General features: G+C 42.9%; 1 protein-coding gene across 4 annotated transcripts in view; it reads right to left on the reverse strand.

The window, feature by feature from the left end:
- Positions 1-24,525, reverse strand: part of RASGRF2 (Ras protein specific guanine nucleotide releasing factor 2) — a 277,005-nt gene that overhangs the window by 25,196 nt on the left and 227,284 nt on the right. For all 4 annotated transcript variants that reach the window (XM_077139291.1, XM_077139290.1, XM_077139289.1 and 1 more), the window contains exons 18-21: positions 23,088-23,194; positions 7,053-7,165; positions 1,485-1,545; positions 1,068-1,171 (exon numbers count right to left, since the gene is read on the reverse strand). In XM_077139291.1, coding sequence (XP_076995406.1) covers positions 1,068-1,171; positions 1,485-1,545; positions 7,053-7,165; positions 23,088-23,194 — 385 coding nt within the window. The remainder of the gene's footprint in view (positions 1-1,067; positions 1,172-1,484; positions 1,546-7,052; positions 7,166-23,087; positions 23,195-24,525) is intronic.

Below are 24,525 nucleotides of genomic sequence, written 5' to 3' on the forward strand. Positions count from 1 at the left end.
ACAAGGGAATTCTCTGGCCCCTCACCTTGTGCCTCTGGGACACGCTGTGGCCTCGGCCCTGTCACCCACCTGCTGGCACCCCCACCCTCCATCACACTGAGGTTCTTCTCTACACACAACATGCATCACGCTCATATCCCACGCCCAATCCCTCCCTTCTATTGTGTTATGAGCTCACGAGGGACATGTGCCAATAGCTGCCATTTGTACAAAGGCCTTGTTTCTGGAGCCACAGAACATGACAGCTAGAAGGAGTCTTTGAGAACCACCCCTTGCTCTACACATGAGGAGATTAAACCCTGTGTGCTGGGCTCATGGTCACACATGAGGAGATTAAACCCTGTGTGCTGAGCTCATGGTCACACAGCTCAGCAGTACTTGCTGAAATAACGAAGCGGGTGAAGAACCGTGGCAGAATTTACCCTTGATCAGACCTTCGCAAAGTGTAGTCTTGGACTTCCCAGACTTATCTGGGATGGTCACTGAAAACACGCTTTCCTAGGTCTCCTCCAAACCACCTGGAATCAGAATCTCTGAGAGGCGTTAAAAGTCTGCATTTGTAACAAGTTTCCCAAATGCTTTTAGGCACAAGAAGCTTGAGAACCACTGTGAAAGTGCTATGGAGGCTTTCGGTAATGTGAGTTTACGAGAGCCCAGAGAAATTCAGGTTCCACAGCAATCACACCAAATAGATAGAAACGCGAGAGTGACAGCCTTGAGAGTCCCCCAATCAATGATTCCACCATATTACCAAAAGTTGCTCATATGGGACTAGAGCTTTTAAGGTTAAGGCTCATGCCTCTGCACACACAGCTGTTTTAGGAGTAATGTCAGTCGCTAGCCAGCCAGTCCTGCCTGAGCCCCGCTGCTCTGTGGGGCACACTCACTCACAGAGGACGCTCCTGAACGCGGGGCACACTTGCTCACAGGGGACGCTCCTGAATGCAGGGCACACTCGCTCACAGGGGACACTCCTGAACACGGGGCACACTCACTCACAGGGGACGCTCCTGAACACGGGGCACACTCGCTCATAGGGGACGCTCCTGAGCACGGGGCACACTCACTCATAGGGGATGCTCCTGAACACGATGTGGTCCAGCAGTGTGATCTGTTCAGCCAGCTCCATCGCAGACAAAGTTTCAAAGCACTCAGCCGTGGGACAGTCAGTCTGCAAGACAAATGAACCACAGCCCGGTAGCAACAGGCCCATCACCCCACTGGCAGGCCAGGGCTGCAGGCAGCTGCATTTGCTGAACTGTAAAACCCATCACCAGATTCAAGCTATGAAAGAAAATGGCTGGAAACTTCAAAATACCAGAGCCGACATTAGTATCACAGTCTAACCACTACATCCCAAATCAAATTTGGTTTATTTCACAGAGCTTTGTCAATAGTGCCGATCGTCAAATATTCAATTAGCAGTTACAAGCATATCATTTGCCTTTGAGAGGTACTTTGAATAAAACTAGGGCTGAACTTACCATTTGAATTATATCTTCTAATTTTAGGTGGACATCATCTTGATCATCTTGCGAAAGGGCCCTATAAGGAACAAAATATCATCCATGAAAAAAGAAATAGCCCTGCTGCTTCTGCTGGGGATGAAACTATCCAAGGCAGCTCAGTTTTCCCTGGGTGGAAAGCCTGAGGGTGGGAGCCTGCGAGTCGGAGCCACGCACAGGGAGCAGTTGGGGGCACACCTGTGCTTCCCCAGGCCATCAGCGGCACAGGAAAAGACACATGTTAAAGGCACAAGGGAATAACCAAGGGGGCCGATTCATAACAAGGAAGCAACTTACTACACATGAGGCTGTAAACAGAACAATGTGTCTCAGAGAGGCTCTGCCACGAGAGTTTGGGTGTCCTGTGATATCAGCGACTAACAAGCCTGAAAGCACCGTCTCCTCCCTGGCTCCTTCCCAGGGCTTCCCGCTGACACCGAGGCAGAGGCTGCGGACGGCCTGCCCGAGCCCCTATCCCAGCACATGCCTCTCCAGAGGCCCAGGAGATTTTCTAGTGTCCAAAATTTGAACAACGCGAGGCAGAAGCCAACAGATAGATTCTTCTCTCTTTCTTCTTACGTGAACTTTCTGGAGACACATCAGTCCTGAATCCGCACACACAGTGTTATCTAGCACTCTCTAATACTTTTTGGATAAATCATGAATGAGTGAATAAACCACAAAAAAACTGACTTATAGGTGGACATGGGTTGCGGAGTGAGAGATATACTTTATATCCCACAGAGAGTTAGATTCCAGGAGAATTATACTGAGTAGGCATCCAGTTGTATATGTTATTGATATTGAGTTTTCCAAAAGGAAGGCACAGACACATATTAAAAGGTTAAAATATTTATACAGTCCCAGACAATGCGGTCTGTCTGTGGGGAGAAGCTAGTTTAAAAAGAAATGCATTCTCAAGAGATTAAAACAGCAGCCACAGGTCTCAAAACCATCAAAGGAGGCAAAAATGGCATTATTAGCTCCATTTTACAGAAGAGGAAACTAAAATTCAAAGAAGTTAGCCAGCTTGGCCAGGGTCCCGCCAGCCGAGCTTCTCTCGAGCAGGTTTAGGGATGGCACCTCCCGACGGGCCAGTTTAGGGTGCCCAGACAAGACATCTCGATTTCCTTTCCTCTCGTCTCTCCCTTCTCTTTTAAAACTCACAGCTGGTTGACAGGGAGCAGACTTTTTCTAGACCTTGTCAGCAATTTGTTATTGTGTTTGTGAGTCCCAAAACAGTACCCTTTCCTTGGTAAAGGTGAGGGAAAATAAGTAAAAACAAATATTTCTCCAAAGACCTTTAAATCACATTAAGGGTTACACACGGGGAATCAAAATGACTGCTTCACAGAGCACAGCTGATCCTCTCCACTGCCGTCCAGGCTGCTGCAGAGAGAGGCCCAGGGCCCCATAATTATTAGTACAGTGGATATAATCTTTTTTATGAGGCTGGGCAATATCACTTCCTTGGAAAGAAATGGCTAAGAAATCGGCTCCTTTCAAAGATTCCAGCCGTCAAAGATCTCACCCTAAAGTTGCAAGGGATGCTCTGGTTCTGCTCAGTTAGCTAGAGCTGGCTGTCTCCGTGAGAGCCTCGGTGCAGAGACTTCGGGCTTTAGGAGGCCTGGGGATCACCTTTTCATGACCTGAGCCCATTCCAGGTAATCAGCCTAGAAGGCAACGGCTGTTACTTTCCATTCTGTGGGGTGTCAGGTGTCTAACAAAAACCTCTACACTGTATAGATCCAGAAGACAGAGAAAATCTCTACACCATACAGATTCAGAAGACAGAGAGCTAGACAACTTTGGGTGGGTGATATTTTAGAAAAACCTCTTTAAAAAAGGTTTTTATTCACAAACATGCAACAAACTATCCAGGACAACTATGCTTATTCATCACAAAGGAGGCCCCCATGAGACTGTGTAAGTCAGGGAAGGTTCATCATAGGAAGGTCCAGCTTTACTGCATTAAGTTCATATATGTTTACATACATGTTTTATAGTGTTTAAATCTTACTGTCACATGACATAGAATGCATGCAAATCTCTAATGTCAGAGCTACATTTAACTGAAATATGACATGTTTTTCCTCTCCCAATTATAACTTGCACTTGCTGGAGGTTTATTCAGAAATGCTTTTCCCTTCAGATAAGGAGGGCTCTGCGCCTCTAGTCCAGTCCCAATAGAGGAAGAACCTGTGTTGATTCTTCTGACTGCTTCATACTCCGAGGTCCTGGGCTCCTCCCACATCTATCAGTCAATATAGTAACTTTAATAAAAGTATATTCATAATGAAATGCCAAATAAACTTACACAAAAATGGGATTACCCAAGCTGTTTGAATGGAAAACCCCCCAATGAACTATAGTCTAAAAACAGCCAGGAGCAACTGGCCCCTGCCCTCGCATTGCTCTCACTTTCTGGGCTGCATGCGTGCCCCTGCTGTTTGCTGACCTGCCCCCCTGGCCTGGCCTGCCTTGGACCCTGCTGCTTCACCCCCTTCAGGTGACACTGCGAATGGCTTAGTCTACTTGCCTCACTCCCTGGGACCTGCCAGATCTCTTTCCTGTGCTTCCTCAAGCACAGCTTCCCTCCCCTCCAGGCCCACCTGGGCCCATTCCCACGTATGCTCATGTCCACAAGTGCGTGAAAGTCTTTCATGCTAAAGTCTCCTGGCTTTGTCTGGAAATAACTTTCTTTTTGCTTCCAAGTTAAGAAATGAACTAATAAGAAAATCTTTTAGTTCAGGGTTGCTGAAACATAACTAAAAGCTCAAAAACGTCAAAGCCAACACTGGTATCACTAACTAACTGCTAAACCCCAAACCAATTTTGGTTCATTTCATAGATCTTCCCCAATGGGGCCTATGGACAAACTCAGTTGTCAGTCACAGGAATATTACTTGTCCTTGAGGGTCTCAAAGGTTATAAAAGGAAACGGACTATCTAAGTTCTTTGACTACATAAGATCCCCATTTGATTGAAGAAATCAAGTAGTCTAAAACAGAGCCAAGAGCAACTGCACTCTGCCTTAGGACTGGTCTGCATTTTCCTTTGATTTTCTGTTTCTTTTTCATATACTTCTTGTGCCAGTTTGAAGCTGTTATGGACCCTATAAAAGCCAAGTCCTTTTTCTTGATCTTATCTTGGGGGGGGGGGCACCATGTTTCTTTTAATTTTGATTTAATATTTTGGGGTGGAACACTGATTGGATTGTTTCCCTGGAGATGTGACACAGCCAACTGTGGGACCCTTTGGTTAGATGGAGATGTGACTCTGCCCATTCCATGTGGGGCTTGATTAGCTTACTTGAGTTCTTTAAAAGGGGAAACATGTTGGAGAAACCTGAGCTGCAGATGCCTGGAGAACAACTGCTTCAGAGATGACAGAGATGCAGACATTTGAAGATGCTTGGAGTGCTGACAGAGAGAGCAGACGGCTCGACACAGATGTTTGAAGATGCAGAACCCAGCAGTCGCTGCCATGTGCCTTTCCATGAGACACAATGTAAGGCTGAACCCAGAGTTGTGTCCTAAAGGAGCTAAGTGAAGGCCCATGGACGCTTAGAGAAGAAACCACTAGCATCAGAAGCTGGAAGCAATGGAACCAGGAACAAGGACCAGCAGATGCCAGCCACATGCCTTCCCATGTGACAGACACTGGCCTTCCTCGAGTCAAGTTATCTTTCGCTGGATGCCTTAGTTTGGACATTTGTATGGCCTCAGAACTGTAAACCTGTAAATAAATTCCCTTTATAAAAGCCATTCCATTTCTCGTATATTGCATTCTGGCAACATTTAGCAAACTAATATACTACATGATATTTTTACACAAACAGATTTAATGAATGATGGCATTTCTTCAGTTTATTTTTTATAACTAGGTCTTCTCAGAAATCCTGCTTTCTAATAATTCTGACATGACTTTAAAAAATATAAATATACAAATTTCATTATATAAAGTCTGAGATGGAAGATTATCAATGGCTCTGAGAAAAATCAAGAGATGTGACAAAAGCATTATTTATTCCTCCTATAATCAAAATCTCAGAAGAAGGAAAGAATAATTTTAGGAGTTGTAAATGAGGAATGAACTAGAAGCCAGAAGGTAAAGGAATACAAGGCCCTAGCATAAAATGTTGGGCTTTCCACTCTCAGGAAGGACAGAAGAGATGGCCATAAGCGAGGTAGAGAGCTCATAACGGAAATGTCTGCACAAAGCCTTGGTGCTGCCTTCCTCTTACAGAGTGGATGAAGACAAATCCACCCCCCAGTTCGGGAAGCTATGAGGGCTTGCTACCTGCTTGAATTCTGACTATAACAACTACAGAAACAAACAAGCTTCTAGTAGGAAAGCAAGAGTTCAAGGTTTTATCATATAGAAGTATGGGGTCCAAATTTATATAATCTACTCGATATGGAAATTCCAAGCAGAGAAATTGATGTAAAAATTACTCAAAGATGGAAGCAACCCAGGTATCATCAACCAATGAATGAATAAACAAAATGTGGTAAGTATATACACACACACACACATATATACACACACATACACACACACATACACATATAATGGAATATTATTCAGTCATAAAAAGGAATGAAGTTCTGATACATGAGACAACCTGGATGAATCTTGAAGACATCATGTTGAGTAAAATAAGCCAGACACAAAAGGACAAATGTTGAATGATCTCACTGAAATGAAATGATTAGAATAAGCAAACCCAAGAGTCAGAATCTAGGTTATAGGTTACTAGGGATGGCTACCCTGTAGTCCCAGGATTCTAAGACGTATCATCCTCGTTTGATAGGGCCTTATTATTATTTTTAACATTTGTTCCCCCTATTATTCATCTTTATTCCATATGTTTTATTCGTCTGTTGATAAGGTAGATAAAAGGAGCATCAGACACAAGGTTTTCACAATCACACAGTCACATTGTGAAAGCTATATCATTATACAATCATCTTCAAGAAACATGGCTACTGGAGCACAGCTCCACATTTTCAGGCAGTTCCCTCCAGCCTCTCCACTACATCTTGACTAACAAGGTGATATCTATTTAATGCGTAAGAATAACCTCCAGGATAACCTCTTGACTCTGTTTGGAATTTCTCAGCCATTGACACTTTATTTTGTCTGTTTCACTCTTCCCCCTTTTTGGTCGAGAAGGTATTTTCAATCCCCTCATGCTGAGTCTCAGCTCATTCTGGGAGTTCTCTCAATCCCTTGATGCTGAGTCTCAGCTCATTCCAGGATTTCTGTCCCACGTTGCCAGGAGGGTCCATTCCCCTGGGAGTCATGTCCCACGTAGAGAGGGGGAGGGTGGTGAGACTGCTCGTTGTGTTGGCTGGAGAGAGAGGCCACATCTGAGCAACAAAAGAGGCTCTCTTGGGGGTAACTCTTAGGCCTAATTTTAAGTAGGCTTGACCTATCGTTTGTGGGGTTAAATTTCATATGAACAAATCGATAGGGCCTTATTTTATATGAACATAGCACACATAAACCCATGTAATTCAATAGGCACCTAAGTGCCTTTACCTCAGGATATTCGCTGTAGCTTTCCTTTCTTGGGGAAGAAGATCTGGGTCTCGCAAAACTTCTTCTAGCAAATTTAGGACATTCATCTTTAGTTCGTTGTTAAGTTCGAAATCCTATAAAATAAAACGAATCTTTAAAAGTTTACTTTTGAGAATTTAGCTCCATGACCCATGATGCCATTGCTCATGATATATTCCCTAGAGGCTGCATGTGGGAACTAAAATGTCTGGCCAAACTACACCTCTCAAAGGTCCTGAGTTAACTGTCTGGGATGGGGCCCGGGCATTGGCTTCTGTGCCAGGTTCCCCAGGTCATGCTAATGGGCCGCTGCTGCTCGAGGGGCAGCAATTTGCAAAATCTTTTACAGAGCTTATAAGACTCCGGCCAATCCCTCCAGCCTCTTCGTTCACACTGCCTGCACCCTGCCCTCCAAGGCCCCCTACACACACTCACACTAACACTCACCATTTGCACACTCACACTGCTCTAGAACATTTTTTTAGTTCCTCAAAGAGATACGTGCTTCCCTTGGTCTGGAAGACTGACTCCTCCTCACATGTCTATTTCTATTCATCCTTCAGGTCCAGGAGGTGACATACATTATTGTATACTGACCCACCAGGGCTAGAAGCCTCCCCTTTGTGCTCCCAGGGTGCTCTATCATAACTTACCCCATTCTAAGCATCAATTTAATTGCCTGGTTTCCCACTGGACATGGGTAGGATCAGTAACTGGGAGAGCAAAGGCTCAAAATGTTTGTTGCAAGAATACAATCATTTGGGCTACAACTTGAATGAAGAGTTTCAATACAGACATACTAAGGACTAAAGAATAAATGACACAAACTGATGGGCACATGTCAAAAGAACACAGCAGTAAAACTGAAGGGGCACCCACAGAGCAAATTTGGGACAACATGAGCATTAAAACGGGGAAGGAGAGTCATGAGTAATAAGCCATCGAATTAAAAAGAAGCCCCAGTTCCCTACTGATGCTCACCTACAAACACACAGAAACATACATAGTAGGGGTGGATGATAAAACTGTTTTCTATAGTGGAATTCCAACTAACAAGTAAATTAACAAATAACAAATCACCCATTTTCAACCACTGCAGTAATAACTGATGCAGGCAAGAATTGTGAAGGATAGTAACACGGCTGGGGAGCTTGTTAGGAAGCAGAATATTAATAATCTCAGGTTATTTCCCCAGAAATTACTTATTTCTTACAAAAGGAGAATCTGGCCGACATCTCGTTCACCAAGTGATCAAAGTTGTCACCACCAATAATGGAACAAACAGCACCCACTGACATAAGGATGTGTCACTTAGTGTTTCTGCCCGAAGCACACATTCTCATTCTAATCGTGAGGAAGCAGACAAGTCCAAAAGAGGGGTAGTCTGCAGAAGAGCCGGCCTCTACTCTGCAGAAATGTCAACACTATGAAAGACAAAGAAAACCTGAAGAACAGTTCCAGTTTGAAGGACACCAAAGGGACAACAGCTAAATGCAAACTCTGGGTGCGGGATCAAGGAGGAAATGCTATGCAGGACAATATGGGGAAAATGGGCAAAAATATTTGTCACAGTGTTTTATTCCAGCAATTTCTCTTTACATTTGAAATTTTTCAAGATTTTTTTTTCAAGTTGAAAAAAAAAAAAAAGGCAGAGTTGTGGCTCTTGCACTATTAACCACATTTGTATAAAACACCTGCAGTCAGCCAGGGTACTGGGATGGTTAGATAATTCAGAGTCAAACTGAAAGCTCAAAGGATTGTACTCTGATGGACTTTATCTTCATATGTCCAGGCAGGACTTTTGTTTTCCCTTCCATATAAATAACTTATTATAACTACCTTTTTTTTTTTTTTGGTGTGTGTGTGCGTGCATGGTCTGTGAATCAAACCTGGCTCTCCTGCATGGAAGGTGAGCATTCTACCACTGAACTACCTGTGCACCTATTAACTACCTTTTAACCTTACGGAAAATACATTTTGAAGCATTGACATGCTGACTTTTAAAAAATGGTTAGAGAGAACATTGCTAATCACAATGAACCAGATAAAATGAAAACAGCATCCTTTTATTATATTTACCAAATCAAGGACAAAAAAGTCTCTAATTTCCCAAATTGTAGACAACACAAAGGTCTCAACTAATTTGAATGGAATATTTTTGTGTCTCAGTTTGGCAGAGAACTTTACAATAAATTCTTAATATTTTACTTTCTCTTTTTGACCACCAGGATCCATTTCTTTGCGAACAGGAACCACTGATGTGGAGATGTTAAGATGTCTTATCAATTTTAGATTGGCAGATGATATGGTTTCCTAAAAGTTTAGCTATTTATTGTTTAACAGCTTCAGGGCTATTAATTTTTCTTTTAAAATGTGTGCAAAGAGAAGAAAGTAATATTTTGCTGCTGGTTTTTAAATTTGATTCCCACCAGGTAATGGAAATGATGTTTGTAAACAGTCAATGGTCTCAAATCCTTCAAGTTGTATGTACTACCAAATAACTTCTCAGCCATCAGGAACCTATTTCCTTAATGAAGCTCTGATCTGTATTAGTGAGACAGCCACGTCCTTAGGTTCCTTAGGTAGTTATGTAGAGTGTCTAATGATGCAAATAATCTGATTATCACAAATGGCACGAATAGTGTGAAGGACATCAGGGGAGTGTTTGGACTTTGCTGACTACTAATCAGTGGTTTAATCAACAAGCATCTCTGAGCACCTACTGTGCCCATAAGATACGTCTGGGTTCAACAGGTGGAATGCTTTCTGAGGCCCCCAGGAAGTCAAGTGGTTTTGAAAGACCTTCTTAAGAAAAACAGAATGTCATTCAGGAAAGCTAGGCTCAGAGAGGCCTTTGAAAAACTTGGTGAAATTTCCAGACACTATTTGAGGCTCTATGAATGGTTATGGTCAAATATTTGCTCTGCTGATGATACAGTGAATATAAAGCAGATTCTCAATGATAGCGGAGTATGCAACATAAGCATTCTCACTCGTAACTGCCCTCCACTTGCTCAGGTTTTTACAATGCACAAAGTGACCTCCTGTGTATGATTTCAGCTGATTGTACCTCACCATGATCCAGTGGTAGACAAGGCAGGACCCATGCTCCCAACTTACAATGGGGCACTGAGGCTTAAGAAATGTGTTTGTATGGCTGAGATCAGATGTGAAGGAGGTAGCGGTGCTGGCGCCAGAACATAGGACATCTGTCTCACACCTGTCCAGAGGCTTTTTACATCTGTGCTTCTGGAGCTATAACGTGTACAGGCATCACCAGGGGCTCCTGTTAAAATGCAGGTCAGGTTTTGCATTTCCAATTGACACTAAAAGTCTCCATTTTGAGTAGCAAAGGCAGATAAAGTACCTTTGTTTTTTTAAAAAAACACACATACAAAAAACACTCAAAAACTTACTAATATCGATTTCATCTGTCAGACTCCTTAGAATGTGTAATTTTATCTTAAATGCTTGTAAAATTCAGCCTTGGTCATTCAAGAGTCCCTATTTAAAGTATGATAGCCACCATTGATTAAAAAGAGAAATCTGAAGCAGCAAAAAGACTCTTGACCTATTTAAATCCAGAGGAAGACTGTTCACAACAAATCTGCCTGGCAGTCATTTCGTAATTATCTAGAGAATAATTCTGGGCTGCGTTTCCCCAAGCCTTGGAATCGGAAATGAGAATATGGGGTGATATAATGAACACCAGCACGCCTTCTCGGAGGCAGCACTCGAGGTGCCCACAAGATGGCACTCGTGGGCCGCCTGCCCTGCCGGGAGGTCGCCTCGGCCTTTCCCGGGGCTGGGGTGAGCGGTGGGGTCTGGTTGTCACACAAGCCTCTGGCTCGCCGAGGAGCAAACCTGGGACTCCCAAGAGAACCCGAGGTATTCATTAAAGTTGTCACCGCCACAGTTTTCTCAGTGTAGTTTTCGTTTTTCAATTCTTGAAGCAGGGATCAGAAGATGGAAGATTAGAAAAAAGAAACGACCTGCTTTTGAAGGGGGAAAGTGCAGAAAATATGAGACTTTTACATTTTGATCTCTAAAAAAGAGACCATCTTTCTTATTCTTTGAACAACGGCAACTGAGCACCTCAATAAATAAAGCTCTGGGAGAAAGGCAACAGCTGTTTGGACAGATGGGTAGATGAAGGAAACATTAAGGAAAGAAATTCAGGAGGAGAGCTTGAGAGGGGAGGCTGGGGTCAAAATGCAGAGCTTGGTATCACCCGATCGCCTCTTAGGAGAAGGGCCGGCCTGGAAATGAAAGTCTGGGAACCACCTGAGAAGGGGCTCAAGCTGGACAGCCAGGGGGAAAGCATCGGGCACGGAGCGACTCACAGCAAATGCGCAGGAACCTAAAGTCAGCAAAGGGTGACACTGCAACCCTTTCAGAAAGAGACGCTGCCGTGAGAGGAGAAGGTCCTACCGTGATTTTACTAAGACTCTTTACTCAGACACATTCATAAATGTCAGTATGTCCCCTTGGCTGGTGAACACCTCTCTTGAGGTATTATAATCATAACCATGACTTAACAGTTTCCCACATGCCAAGTAATATTTTAACTACATCATTATCTAACATAAGCTCAGTAACAATCCTACAAATAGTTACCATCATTATCAGTCCCCTTTTACAGGGGGTGGGGGGAAGCCAGGGTACAGAGAATTTAAATATCCTGGCTCTTCGAAGTCACACGGCTAGCACGTGGCACTCCCAGGACTTGAACCCAGGCAGTCTTGGCTAAAGCATGACTTTTAACAGTGACACCACACGGCCTCTCCAGAGAGAGTAGCTCACGGGGAATTGGGGCCCACCGACCTGGGGTGAATTGGGGCCCACTGACCTGGGGAAGAGTGGGTCAGGAGACACCTCAAGCAGTGGCTGCCATGCAGAAGCGTGGAACTGTTTCCCATCTATAGCAACGACCAGTTGAGGCAGGGATCTTGGGGCTTGGGTTTTCAGTCCGAACAAACTAATTTGTATTAATAAGTCTAGGCCAAACAACAGAAAATAATCTGTGAAGCAATACATCAAGATTTTAAAATGAATCCCTGTGGATAACGTAGGCATTTTGGAAATGACATTCACTGTTTCAGGAGAGCAGGGTAATAATTAGTACTATACTCCATATGGCCAAGGGAAGTCTAGAATGTTAGGAAAATCTGATTCAGTTAACACAGTTTGGGGGTAAAGAGAATTATGAGAGTAATTTTCTCACTTTAATTAGTACAGTCCTACTGTGGCTAGAGTTTTTAAGAGGAGCCTAGAAATACTACAGGGTGGAGTAAAACCACGAATCATTTTAAAATCTGGAACAAAGTACTGATAAGAAGGGGGCTCAGGATTCTTTAAGCTCGAAAAATGGGACTGGGGCTTAACTGAGTGATTCTGAAGAAGTACGGGACTATTTCCTGTCTCCTCTGACTACAGAGGATGCAGCCTTTGAGTGGTGGTATAGATTTAGGGTAGATTTGGCCTCTTTTGTGAACGGGGACCCGAAGGCAAAGATGCTGAGGGGTCACCCCAAGATGCCCACAGATTGATAGATCTGGGACACACACTGCTGGCTGCTCATTTTAATGAACTAGAGATAACAAGCCTCTATCCAAAATGAGCATGGTTTTTTAACTCTTTTGAGGAGGGGAACCTGTATTTGGAACTTTAATATTGAAACCTGATCCCAGGGAGACAGTGCTGGCTGAAAGCTGGGACGGGAAGCCCTGCACCGCTCCCGCTTGGCCTGTGCAGCCCGTCACCTCCCCTGCCCTGACTGCTTCTGAGTGACTATAGCTCTGAATCAAGGTTTCTCGTGGGGAAAGGTGAAATGGCAGGGTTTTCCAGCATTTCCCATTGTCCAACTACAAAAACACTTTAAAAGCCTCAAAGTTCACAGCATGCACCGAACAACCCAACTAAAAAACTTAAGGAGGGATACTAGGTTTGCAATTAAGCCCTATAAAGCATTACCATAATAATTCTAAACCTTATACTACCTTTTCAGTACTTACTAGCTATTAATTATTTATAAGATTCTAGAATCTTCAAAGAGGAACAGAATATACAGGAAATGTGCACCTGGTTATAATCTAGGAGCTTATGCACCAGGAAAAGGTAGTGAACTCCAGATAATATTAAAGCCTACATTTTGTAAGCACAGTGCTTTGTTCCTGGCGGGGCCTCTATTTGTTGAATGAACGGCAAATGGTTCATGGGGAAGTACATGACTTTGAGACAAGGAATAATAAGTTTCCCTAATTCTTCTAAAACTGGGTGGTTTGAGAAATTAGTTCAGCAGATGTGAAGTGGGAGGCTACGAGGAGAAGGCGCAGTGAAAAATGGGGACGTGACATTAGAACAAAAATAACTGGGAAAAGGCAAGTGGCAATGAATGACACCAACTCAGTGTGAAGGAGAAAAAAAAAACATTCATCTGAGACCATTTTATGATAAATGACTCTGTATTTGAATGATTTGCTAAAATTTAGCTTCTAGTCCTGAACATCTGTACTTATTATAAGTGTTTCTTAATACTCCCCCACAAATAGAAATCAGATAGCTCTCCAAGCTTACATTTTTAAGCTTCAGAAAGTAATCAGTCACTTTAAAAATCAAGCTTCTTTTTTTCCCCAGATGCTTTTTTTTTTTTTTTTTCCAAGATGCTGTGTTTTCTTTTGGCTCCCAGATAGGTGGTTAATTGATACGGATTATAGTCTCTTAAAACAATGACAAGGACTGGAGGGAAAAATAAAGAGTCTGGATGGAAGTGCCTGATTTTAATCCTGATTTTTAAAAATTATTTTCTTTGTTCCTCCTACCTTGATCCATGAGAGAGAAAGACTGATAGAGATGCTGGTAGGCAAACCGCATCTCATTCCTTTCCCTGTGGAGAAGATACACTCAAGAGCTAGAGGAACATGGGAGAGGCAGAACCTTCGACTTTCATTGGGGGAGAAATTCTATGCAAAGAGACTGGGAGATATAGGTTAGTGACATGGGAGAGCAGAATGGGGAGGGGAAGAACACAAAGATAGGGTAAAAGATGAGGCAAAAAAAAAAACCCTTAGGGCTGGAATGACCCAGTAAGTATGCAAGCTGGCATTCCGGAGGCTGAGGCAGCTGTGAAGTGGTGGAGGGGTTACTGGTTCAGCCTTCCCAACACCCAAGGACAGAGACATATCATGGTGTAGGGCCTGTCCACCCACTCCCCAGGCTGAAGAACTGCAGTGTGCACAGTCTCCAGAAATGCTTCCAAGGTGCAAGAGTGACTGTGAGGGTGGGGAATGAAAATTTGGAAAAATAAGGGTTCCCTACTGCACTTAGGAATCTCCTAAGATGAACATAAGAAGCTAAGGATGTACATAAAATCCCTTGTGGTGCTTCTCAACGTTTTCTCAGTCAACAAAATCCATACACAAAATGTTAAAGAATCATCCCAGTTCTACAGGGAAAACTGTCTGTCTTGGCAACTACTGGAAATTGAAAATAAATTCCATTTAAGACACTGTCTTCTTAAGCTCTTCAATCTATTTTACACTGCCTTCAATAAATCCTGTTGTAAATGTCTCACCAAGTCCTTTCTAAAGAAAAGCATGAAAGGCTTAGGAGAGTGTAAAGAAACATAATAGGGGTACAAAAAAGAAAAAAGAAAAAAAACTTTGGTAATTAGTTAAAGGAACTAGGGTTTTCTCACTTGGTTGGTTGTCTACCTGGACCAAGTGTGTAAGTCTATCTTTAGGATTAAAAAAAAAACAAACCCATACTATCAGATCATAGTTTCTTAACTCTTACGTTTTCCAGAGCATTTTGGCCAAACAACTCCTTTGTGCATAAGAGCACATACAGATCATTTTGCCTATTTTACAAATGAGGATGACAGCAAGCTAACATTGGAATCCAGACTAGAATACAAGTTTCCTGATTTCTCTTCTCACATTAGTCCTTTTTGACCCAGGAATCTCAGAAGAGCTAAAGTGAAATGTGCTGGACAAGGCAATCTCTTCTGGGGGAAGGCGATGGAGGCAAGCGTCAATAAGCTAATACAGCAGGATCAAGTCCTACATTGATGAAATAAGTACCAGACTCTATGTCCAGAAAATCAGGAGGGGCCAAAGGAACTCAAACTGCTGGCCTAACTAAATTAAATGGACCATTCTCTATTTCACTTGGGAAATCTGAGTCTGTGAACAAACACAGGTTGCACCGGTGGATGTTTGGGATCTGATGGGTTACCTATATTCAAGAAGTGGTGGTCGACTGCGAGTGAACGGACACAGATCGGTAACGAAGAAAATAACATAGAAAGTACACAGCCCATGGACTATCATCTGGTTTGGTGATTTTATAAAGCCTTTTGCAAGGTTTAAGTAATAAATGACTAATTTATCATTAAAAAGAAATAATTCCTGGCTGTCGGCATCTCACACTGAGACTAAACTTTAACTTCTTGCTCCTGGTGTTCTCCTTTGGCCCCAATGATAGAGACAGGCCCCATAGCCTCTCGGTATTTTGGGGCCCCTGAGCAGTGGGGCAGCATCTGGGAGGGTGGGAACCCAGCATCTGGGGTCTCAAAAGCTCAAGAACAGCAGGGATTTCCTGACCCTTCAACCTGGACAGCTGACCTCCTGCAGGAGGCGGCAGCCTGGCAGAAACTTGCAGAAGCATCTTTTGGTGACCACCTGAGCGCGGGAGGCACAACAGCGGCTGTCAAAGGCCATGCGACACTCTGGCTCCCCCCACCTTTAGCAAATACAAATCTTTTGTTTAAGCCACACAAAACAGACTCTGGGGCTAAAGGAGCGTTTCTAAGTAAAGACATAGAAACAGCACCCAAAGCGGGAAAACAGTGGCGATATTAAAATACGCCATCCTCACCGTTTTGAGTAAGAGGTGGGCTTTGACGCTGGGCCCCACAGGTCAGCCGCTGAGGTGGCGGGGCTGTGAGGTTAGGGGTGAAGAGCGTGAACTGCACAGTGGACGCATGGGGCTGGGCCCTAGTTCTACCGCGGCTACCTGGGGACTCCTGGGCAGATTTACTTCAGCTCTGTCATCTCCGTTTCCCCATCTGTAAAACAGGCACAGGAACAGTATCTACCGCCCCTTCCTCAGAAGGTTGGAGTCAATAACTGCTTAGAACGGTGCCAGACATGTATGAAGCGATGCAGAATTTGCTAAATATATCGGTTTTAAAACTGAGAGTCTGTCATTCAAATTGCATCCTCACAGAGAAAACTATCTCGTAAAAATAAGGGGTTCGGTTCTCAAGCTGCCCATCAAAGAGCATGTGCCCCCATATCACAACTGAAACAACCTCAAGCTGATTTATAGACTTTCTATGAAATAAAAGAGTTCCTCCTCCTAGTTCAGGGTACAAGTGACACCCCTTCCCTGGAAGTGGGCATCTGGAAATCCCCTCACCCCACCGCGGTGAAGACTTGGGGGAGGGGCAGAGTTTATAAGATCCCGAGCATCCTCGGGGCAAGGGGGACAGATGGCTCCCGCACCCAGGAGATCGCTGTGGCCCTTTCTCCTGCAAAGAGCCCAGAGGTCGGGCAGCCAGGAGCTGGAGCCCGCCTTTCTGCTGGGAGAGGAGATCCGCAGCTCAGAAGCAGAGCCTGGGCGGGACCCGCAGGTGGTAAAGCACCCCGTGGCAGAATGACAGGAGCGGGCATGGACACGGAGGGCACGGAGCCTGAGAACAGGACAGCGCTGGGAAGCTGTTCAAGGGCTGTTGGTAGAGGCGAGGGAAGCTGCCTGCGCAGGAGCTGGGTGTTTCTTACACAGTTTGTTCTCCTGCCCACATCCACATGTCTGTGCTGGGTCCCTCCCCGCCCAACCTCCGGTTCAGACTCGGAACAAAGAATAAATCAGAACTTGGTGCTACAATGCAACACTGAATTTTGTATTTTACTGTACAATGCCAAAATAAAAAAAGAAATACATACATCAATCAATAAGTAAAAATAAACCATGGAAAGGAACTGCACAAACTCTCATTTTAGGATAACCTGATCCCTGAGGTCCTTAAACACACGAGGTGCAGGTCATCAGACCAGCACACACGTGTCCCCCTGGGTGAGGGCATGCCCCCACTTCACCGCTGACCCGGAGCCACAGCCCCGAAGCCCAAATTTTGTAGGACATAAGGGTACTCATTGCTAAATTCCCTTATTGGGAGACAGCCGACATCTTTGAGATTTTATAACCCAACCCCAATGTTACACAAAGGTTTCACTTTCCTCCACATCAGCCTAATCCAGGTGTGTCTCCTCCGGCAGGCTTCTTGCTGGAACCCCAGCTGAGACCATCTTGTCAGGTTCCCGTTTCAGAGAAGTGAGGTTGAAGCCAGACACTAGAGAGCCAGGTTTGGTTGCTGCTGTACTTTTGAGTGACATTACTGTGCTGTTCGGTACTGGAGCCACTGGTCAGTGTTGCTATTTAAATGTAATTAAAATAAATAACATTGACAATTCCGTTTCTACACTAAGTATGTTTCAAGTGCTCAACTAGCCACATGTGACTAGAGGCTACTGTATAGGACATTACAAGTTCAGAACCTTTCCACCATTTCAAAATTGAGCAGCACCCAAAGAACCTCTCTGAGACAACTGCCTCACCTGCCAAATGGGAGTGACAATACGTGGCCTGCCTGAAAGCCTGGGTTTGGACCAGATGCCACCTCCACAAGGCTGGCTCCACCAAGAACAGCCATCTGCGATGTCCAAGCATCCATCTAAAGGGGTTGTTCCACATGCATTACCTCATGTGCTAGTAATCCCATTTTTACAGATGAAGAAATGAGGCCTGGGCGGGGCGGGTGGGTCGCTAAATAGCTTGTTCAGTCACACGGCTAATAAACAGCAGAGCAAATACTGCAATTCAGGTTACTCTTACTCCACAGCCCCTGTGTTTAACTACAGCCCTTTGCTTTTCCAACAGGCACCTGGAGTCCTCTCCAGCTTTAAGATCCATGCCACATGTACAGATTGGACCGGAGTTCATATCCCACTGCAATTCTTGAAGACGTAAAAGCTTTCTTCTTCAGTGGCTATGACTGACTACTGCACTGCGGGGTGTGAGAGCTGCTAATTCCTGTTTTATACTCCAAACTACAGCTATTTGTTAATTGTGCTCAGGAAGGGTTATGGAATGTTTATTTTAACAAAAAGACAGATAGAAACTGTGTATTTAAGTATGTGTGTATATATGTTTGTAGTATAAAGTATATATAATCCCTCTTGTAATGGGAAAAGGGCATGCATTTAAAAATATAAATAATATTAAAAGCAAAAGAACAAATTAGAGGGAATATACGTAATTTGGCAGAAAAAGTGTTTTATCCTGCATGTATAAAAGCACATAATACACATGAGAACACTTAAACTCTAGTGAAAAACTGGGCAAAGACCATGAAAAAATATATTTATGGAAAAAAAGGTCCAATTTAACTAAGAATTTTGCAAAGCAAATTTTAAAAAGATGCCATTTCCACCCATTAATAAAGTTATTTTTTTAAATGATAATAGTCAGTACTGACAAGGAGAGGTGAAATGTCATAAACTAGCAGTGAGACTGTAAATTGTTACATCCCTGGAAAGCAATTTAGCAGTGGCTATCAAGAGAACCTTAATCGAATATAAACTCTTGATCTAGTAATTTCCCTTTTAGGAATTTATGTTAAAGAAATTAGTCATAAATCAAGTAGAAATTAATGGACAGATATAACATGGAAAATTTTAAATAACTTCAATGATCATAATTTGGTTTTAAAATATTTCTTTATATCTAGATGATATTATTTACAGAAAGAATATATACTCAGATGTTAACTGTGGTTATCTCTGGATGACAAGTTATGGGTGATTTTTAAATTAAAATTTTCCTTTTTGTTTATTTCTGCACTTTTCAAAATCTTTATATATTTTTAAATTTTTAAAAATTTTATATTTAGTTTAAATTTGGAAAAAACACCCCAAAAGATTTCAAGACTTACTACAAGGTGATAGCGAGTAAGAGAGTGTTGTACTAGTGCAAGGACAGACAAACAGATCCACATATATATGATTACTGGTGACAGAGGGACCACTGCAATTCAGCAGGAAAAGGAGAGTCTTTTCAATAAACGATAGAGGAGAACTGGAGATGTGCATGGTGAAACAGAACCATACTGCCACCTGCAAAACTTAATATGAGTTGGATCATAGAAAAAATGGGGAAGGTGAAACAATAAAGCATTTAGGAGAAATCATATGAGAATAATTTCATGATCTTAGGATAGGCAAAAATTTCTTGTTCATTAAAGATTGATAGCTTTGACTTTATTTAATGTAAGAACTTCAGTTCACCAAAAGACACCATTAAGAGAGTGAGATGGCAAGCTACAGACTGGGAGAAAATATTGCAAAGCACTATATCCAATGATGGACTCATGTCCAAGGGATGTAAAGAACCTCTACAAATCAGTAAAAACAAGAAAAAAATTCCAATAAATAATAGGCAAAATCTGAACAGGGCCTTCACGAAAGAGGATACTCACATGGCCAGTACACACATGAAAAAGTGCTCAATTCAAAGGACTGACATCACCGAGTGCTGGGAAGGGTGTGGAGCAACTGCAACTGGTTGGCGTGTAAATTGGTAAACTACTTTGGAAAATATTCGGCAGAATCTACTAAAACTAAATAGATATCTTATTACCCAGGAATTACACTCCTAACTATATATACAAGAGAAATGGGAACCACATATGTTCACCAAAAGACAAGTAAAAGGACGTTTAAATTATTCAAACACTTTATTCAAAATATTTGCAATTTGGAACCTCCCCCCCCCAAAAAAAAACCCAAAACCCAAATATCTACCAACAGGAGAATAGATGAATACATTGTAATAGATTCATAAATTGAAGCGCTTATCCAGCAATTAAAAAAAAAAAAGAATGAACTATGGCTATAAACAATAGTGGGAGAGATCTTACAGACATTAAACTGGGCAAGAGAAAATAGGTACAAAAGCCTACATATTACATGCTTCCAAATACACGAGTTCAAGAGCAGGCAAAAGTAATCTAAGGTTTTATGTCAAAATGTTGGTTATCTTTGGAGAATAGAAGAGTATTAGGTGGGAGGGGCCTTCTCAGGTGACAGAAATGTCCTATATCCTGCTCTGAGTGGCAGTCACACAGGCATATACATACGTAAAAAATCATCAAGCAGCATACTTGAGTTTAATGTGGACCTTGTATGTAGTATTTTATATCTCAATTAAAATGATAAAAATCCTCCAAAAAAGCATTAAACTGAAATGAGAACTTAAGAGTGCTACACTATCAACCATATATGTATCTCTTTGTTCACCATAAAGTGAAAGAGGACAGAAATGAATTAGAAACAGAATAGCTGAGTTATTCTGATACATTCTGTGAAATCGCTCTCCCAAGGTAACATTTTTCCTATATCATAAACAGTGACAAAGCCATCAAGCAGCTTTTCTATTGCTCACCAAAATGCTCTGTAGATTTTGGTGAACTACAAGGCCATACCCCACCTTGCACGTAGTTTTGGGAAGACACCAAAGTCTTCCCATATGTTTTAGTTACAAGAACGGTTTCATTCCATCAATCAAAATGCCAAATCCAGAATATTAATCAGAACACCAGTGTGGTCCACAATAAGACAAGTCACATCCTCACCTGGCCTTCTTCAAACCTGGAAGCCTGCTCAGGAGGCCACTTTTTCTCAGTCCACCACCTCCCCCACCTGCTAGCCATTGCTTCTGATCCTCCAGGGTCAGGCCAGGGGAAGGAACATAGCCTGACATCCTGGGACAGGTGCCACCTGGCCTGGTTCCCTCTGGGTATGGTAGAATGACAAAGGCTGGCTTTTCCTCTTTGGGGCATTTTTTGGGACCTCTCTTTCACACACCCCTTACCTGGACAATTCTACCCAGGCCCCAGGCTGCCCCTTAGGCAGTCCTTTTGGGCAGAACCCAAGGAGACCCAGGCTAGATTTCCCATGGTTCTGCCTTGTTCACAGAAACACTTATGAATGCTGCTCACTCCCAAACCATCCACCTCTTCACTTGGCCCCAGGTAAGTACCTTTCCCTTTTAAAGAGATCAGGCTAGCTGGATGGTTTCCTTGAAGTTTTTCTCATGTGGCTTGAGGTGAGAGGCAAGTATCTCCTCCTCTTTCCCATGGTGATAGAGAACTTAGCTCTGACAACTCTCTCCAGAAATTGCTCTCTCACTGGCCCCTTTTACTTCAACCTCTCATAGGTGGGTGCTCATAATTTGGGGCAGGACTGGTTGCACAGGCTCTTAATTTATCTTGTTTAGGCAAGCCTAGCAACTCCCAGGATGCACAGGCTTGGGCCGCCTACTGTACCTTCCCCTATGCCTTTGGTTTTCCACCTGAAAGTCTTGGACAATCTGAAGGATCAAAATTAACAGCCTGTCATGCAAGTAATTACACTAAGTACAATGACCATTAGTGGGTAGCTTTTCCCAATGACTGGGAGCTCCAAGAGGTCAGAAGTCATGGGTGTTGTGCTCACTCACACATCCACTATTGCTTCTGCAATTCTTATTAGTGAACAAATGAACAATATGCGAGAACGGGAAAACGAGAAGTAGTTTTGTTTCCTTAAAGAACCCTGATAAATACACCTTGTTATGGGCCACACTGAGATTGGAGAAGAGAACTGAGCAGTACCTGCTAGCCTTGAATGTCCCAGCAACTCTGTATCCCCAAGGCCATTGTGGGCCCCAGAAATAGGACTCCAGACCCTGAGTCACAAAACCAGAAAGCAATGGGATGGATGATCAGACAGGGGAGAAAAGCTCATTATCATGTTTTATCTGTAGGAGTCAAAATAGATTTAAAGGAGCTCGCTATTTCATGTGGAGAAGAGAGACTAGACCATTTCAATAACTGTGATGCTGAGACTCTGAGTCACATAAGATCCAGCTGTACTTACTTATGATGTGTAAGATAGAGTTTCAAGTACTTTATTTAGTGTGCCAGCTTTATTGTATTTATTTCAATAAATATCTAAGAATTCTGAAGGGCTTACTTGTGGTGGTACCATATCTTACTTTTCCCCATTAGTGACTTCTCCTATCGCAGAGATTTCAGGGGTCTGGCCTGGTGGTGACCCTATCGGATGTACTGTTGTTTCCAAAGGACCATGAGGCCGATCCATGTCACCTTCGGAGAATCTGAGACCTCATAACTCTTATAATATGGAATACTCATTAGCTGACCCACATTTCCCATGTTACATATATTCCGATCTGAGCTAAGTAGGACACACTGCTGTGTCTCTGCAACTTTCCTTGTGATGATGCCAGCCAGCCCCAGGCACACAAGGGTGTGTGGGTCAGAAAAGCACTTACAAATGCCTCAGACCAACGAGGCAAAGTGAGGCCTTGCTTTATTTTGCAAAATGGGCATCAATTCTACAAACCTGCACTGAAAATATGAAGTAGATAAGTGTCAGTCTTGTGACACAATTAAAGACAGAACTCAAAAGTCAAAGGGCACAAGGCAAAACTCCTCCCGAGTCAGGCTGAGGAAACACTCCCTAGCCACGGCCCAAGGCCCAGCTCCTTGTTTCTTACCTCCAGGGGCACCATGCCCACCCCCCGGGAGGCACTGCTGTGGCCTTGCAGGGATTCAGATGCCCACAGGTTGGGGCTGCGGTCACAGAGGGCCTCTGAAGAGGAGCAGTGCCTGGTTGTACCATGTCACGTGATCTGTGGCTCTGAAACCAGCCTCTTTGCTGGCCCAAGACCACTGAGGTTGGCAATATGGCAATATGTGTGTGTTTCCTTCCAACTGTACATCTAGCCTATTTTTCTCTCTTCCTATTGCAATTTCAAGGCCTCAAACTCTAACTCCAAAAGAATGTGGAGTGACTTTACATGTGTAATAACTTAAGATGTTGCTTAAAAAAAAACTGCTTAAAAGTAATTAATGAGGTCCCAAAAAATTAATTAATGAGTCCACTTCCTTACCTGTGCATGCTTGGAGAGCCAGTGCCGGAGGACGTTCAGTACCCGATTGGTGGCGGCTCGGCGGATAATGAACTCCTTGTCGCATGTTCTCTCAGTGCTGTTAAATCCTTCGGAGCAAAAGAAACACATATTGTAGTTAAAGCCAATCCCCAGTCGCCTGGAAAAGGGCACTTATTTTAGGACCTTGGCTAATGAAACTCACAAATGACACACCGTGGCATCTTGGCATAGAGGTCAAGTGGCTTCAGATGGTTGTGCTTTCTGCTTACCTATTACCCTCTCAGCAGCGAGCCCACACACAGTTACAGGTGGAACTAAATGAATAATGTTCACCTACTGATGAAAGGACACCAATTAAAACTAAAGCTGGTCAAATGATATTTCCATTTATGCTGTTTTCTTGTAATAAATAAAAGCCAAGAAGGAGTTTTAACAAAATATTTCAGTCAGCACCGGATTATACTTTTTTTTCTAAAGTGGGTGCAAGGAAGTATAATTGACATTTGTAAAATGCACCCTTTGTAGTATCCAGACCCCATTAGTTTTGTTTTTTAATTAGAGGAGTTGTAGGTTCACAGAAAAATCATGCATCAAATCCAGGGTCCCCATTTACAATCCTATTATTAACACCTTGCATTGGATTGGTACAAGGTGTCAATAATAGTGGCCATTCTAGTGGTTATGAATTGGCATCTCGTTGATGAGAATATATTTTTATAACTTCACTATTATCTCTGTCTATAGTTTAACTTAGGGTTCACTGTTTGCATTGTGCAGTTTCCTGGATTTGTTTCAAGCTTTTTTAAAACTCCAGTAACAATGTTCAGTAAAATGTAACAAAAGGTACAACCTAAAACTTCCTCTTTTAGCTATATTCAAATATATAACTCAATGCTATTAGTTACATGCACAATGTTGTGCTACCATCACGAGGAAGCAGCACCAGAACTTTTCAACTGGCCCAAATGGAGACTCTCTATTTTAAGCCTTCACTTCCAACCCCACCTCACCTCATTCGCTGGCAACATATATCCTAGATTCTGATGCTATGGGTTTGCTTATACTAATTATTTTAAAACAGTGAGATCATACAATATCTGTCCTTTTGTGCCTGGCTTACTTAACTCAACATGACATCATCAAGATTCATTCATGTTATCACATATATCAGGACTCCATTCATTTTTATGACTGAGTAGTATTCCATTGTGGGTATATTGCATTTTGTTTATCATTCATCAGTTGACGGTACTTCAGCTGCTTCCATCTTTTGACAATTGTGAATAATGCCAATATGAACACCAGTGTGCAAATATCTGTTCAAGTCTCTGCTTTCAATCTTTTTGTGTACATACTTGGTAGTGGGATTGCCAAGTCACATATGATACATAATTAACTTTCCTGAATGGCCAAAATGTCTTCCAGAACTGCTGTACTA

The sequence above is a fragment of the Tamandua tetradactyla genome, chromosome 21, assembly GCF_023851605.1.
Source record: "Tamandua tetradactyla isolate mTamTet1 chromosome 21, mTamTet1.pri, whole genome shotgun sequence".
NCBI classification, from domain to species: domain Eukaryota; kingdom Metazoa; phylum Chordata; class Mammalia; order Pilosa; family Myrmecophagidae; genus Tamandua; species Tamandua tetradactyla.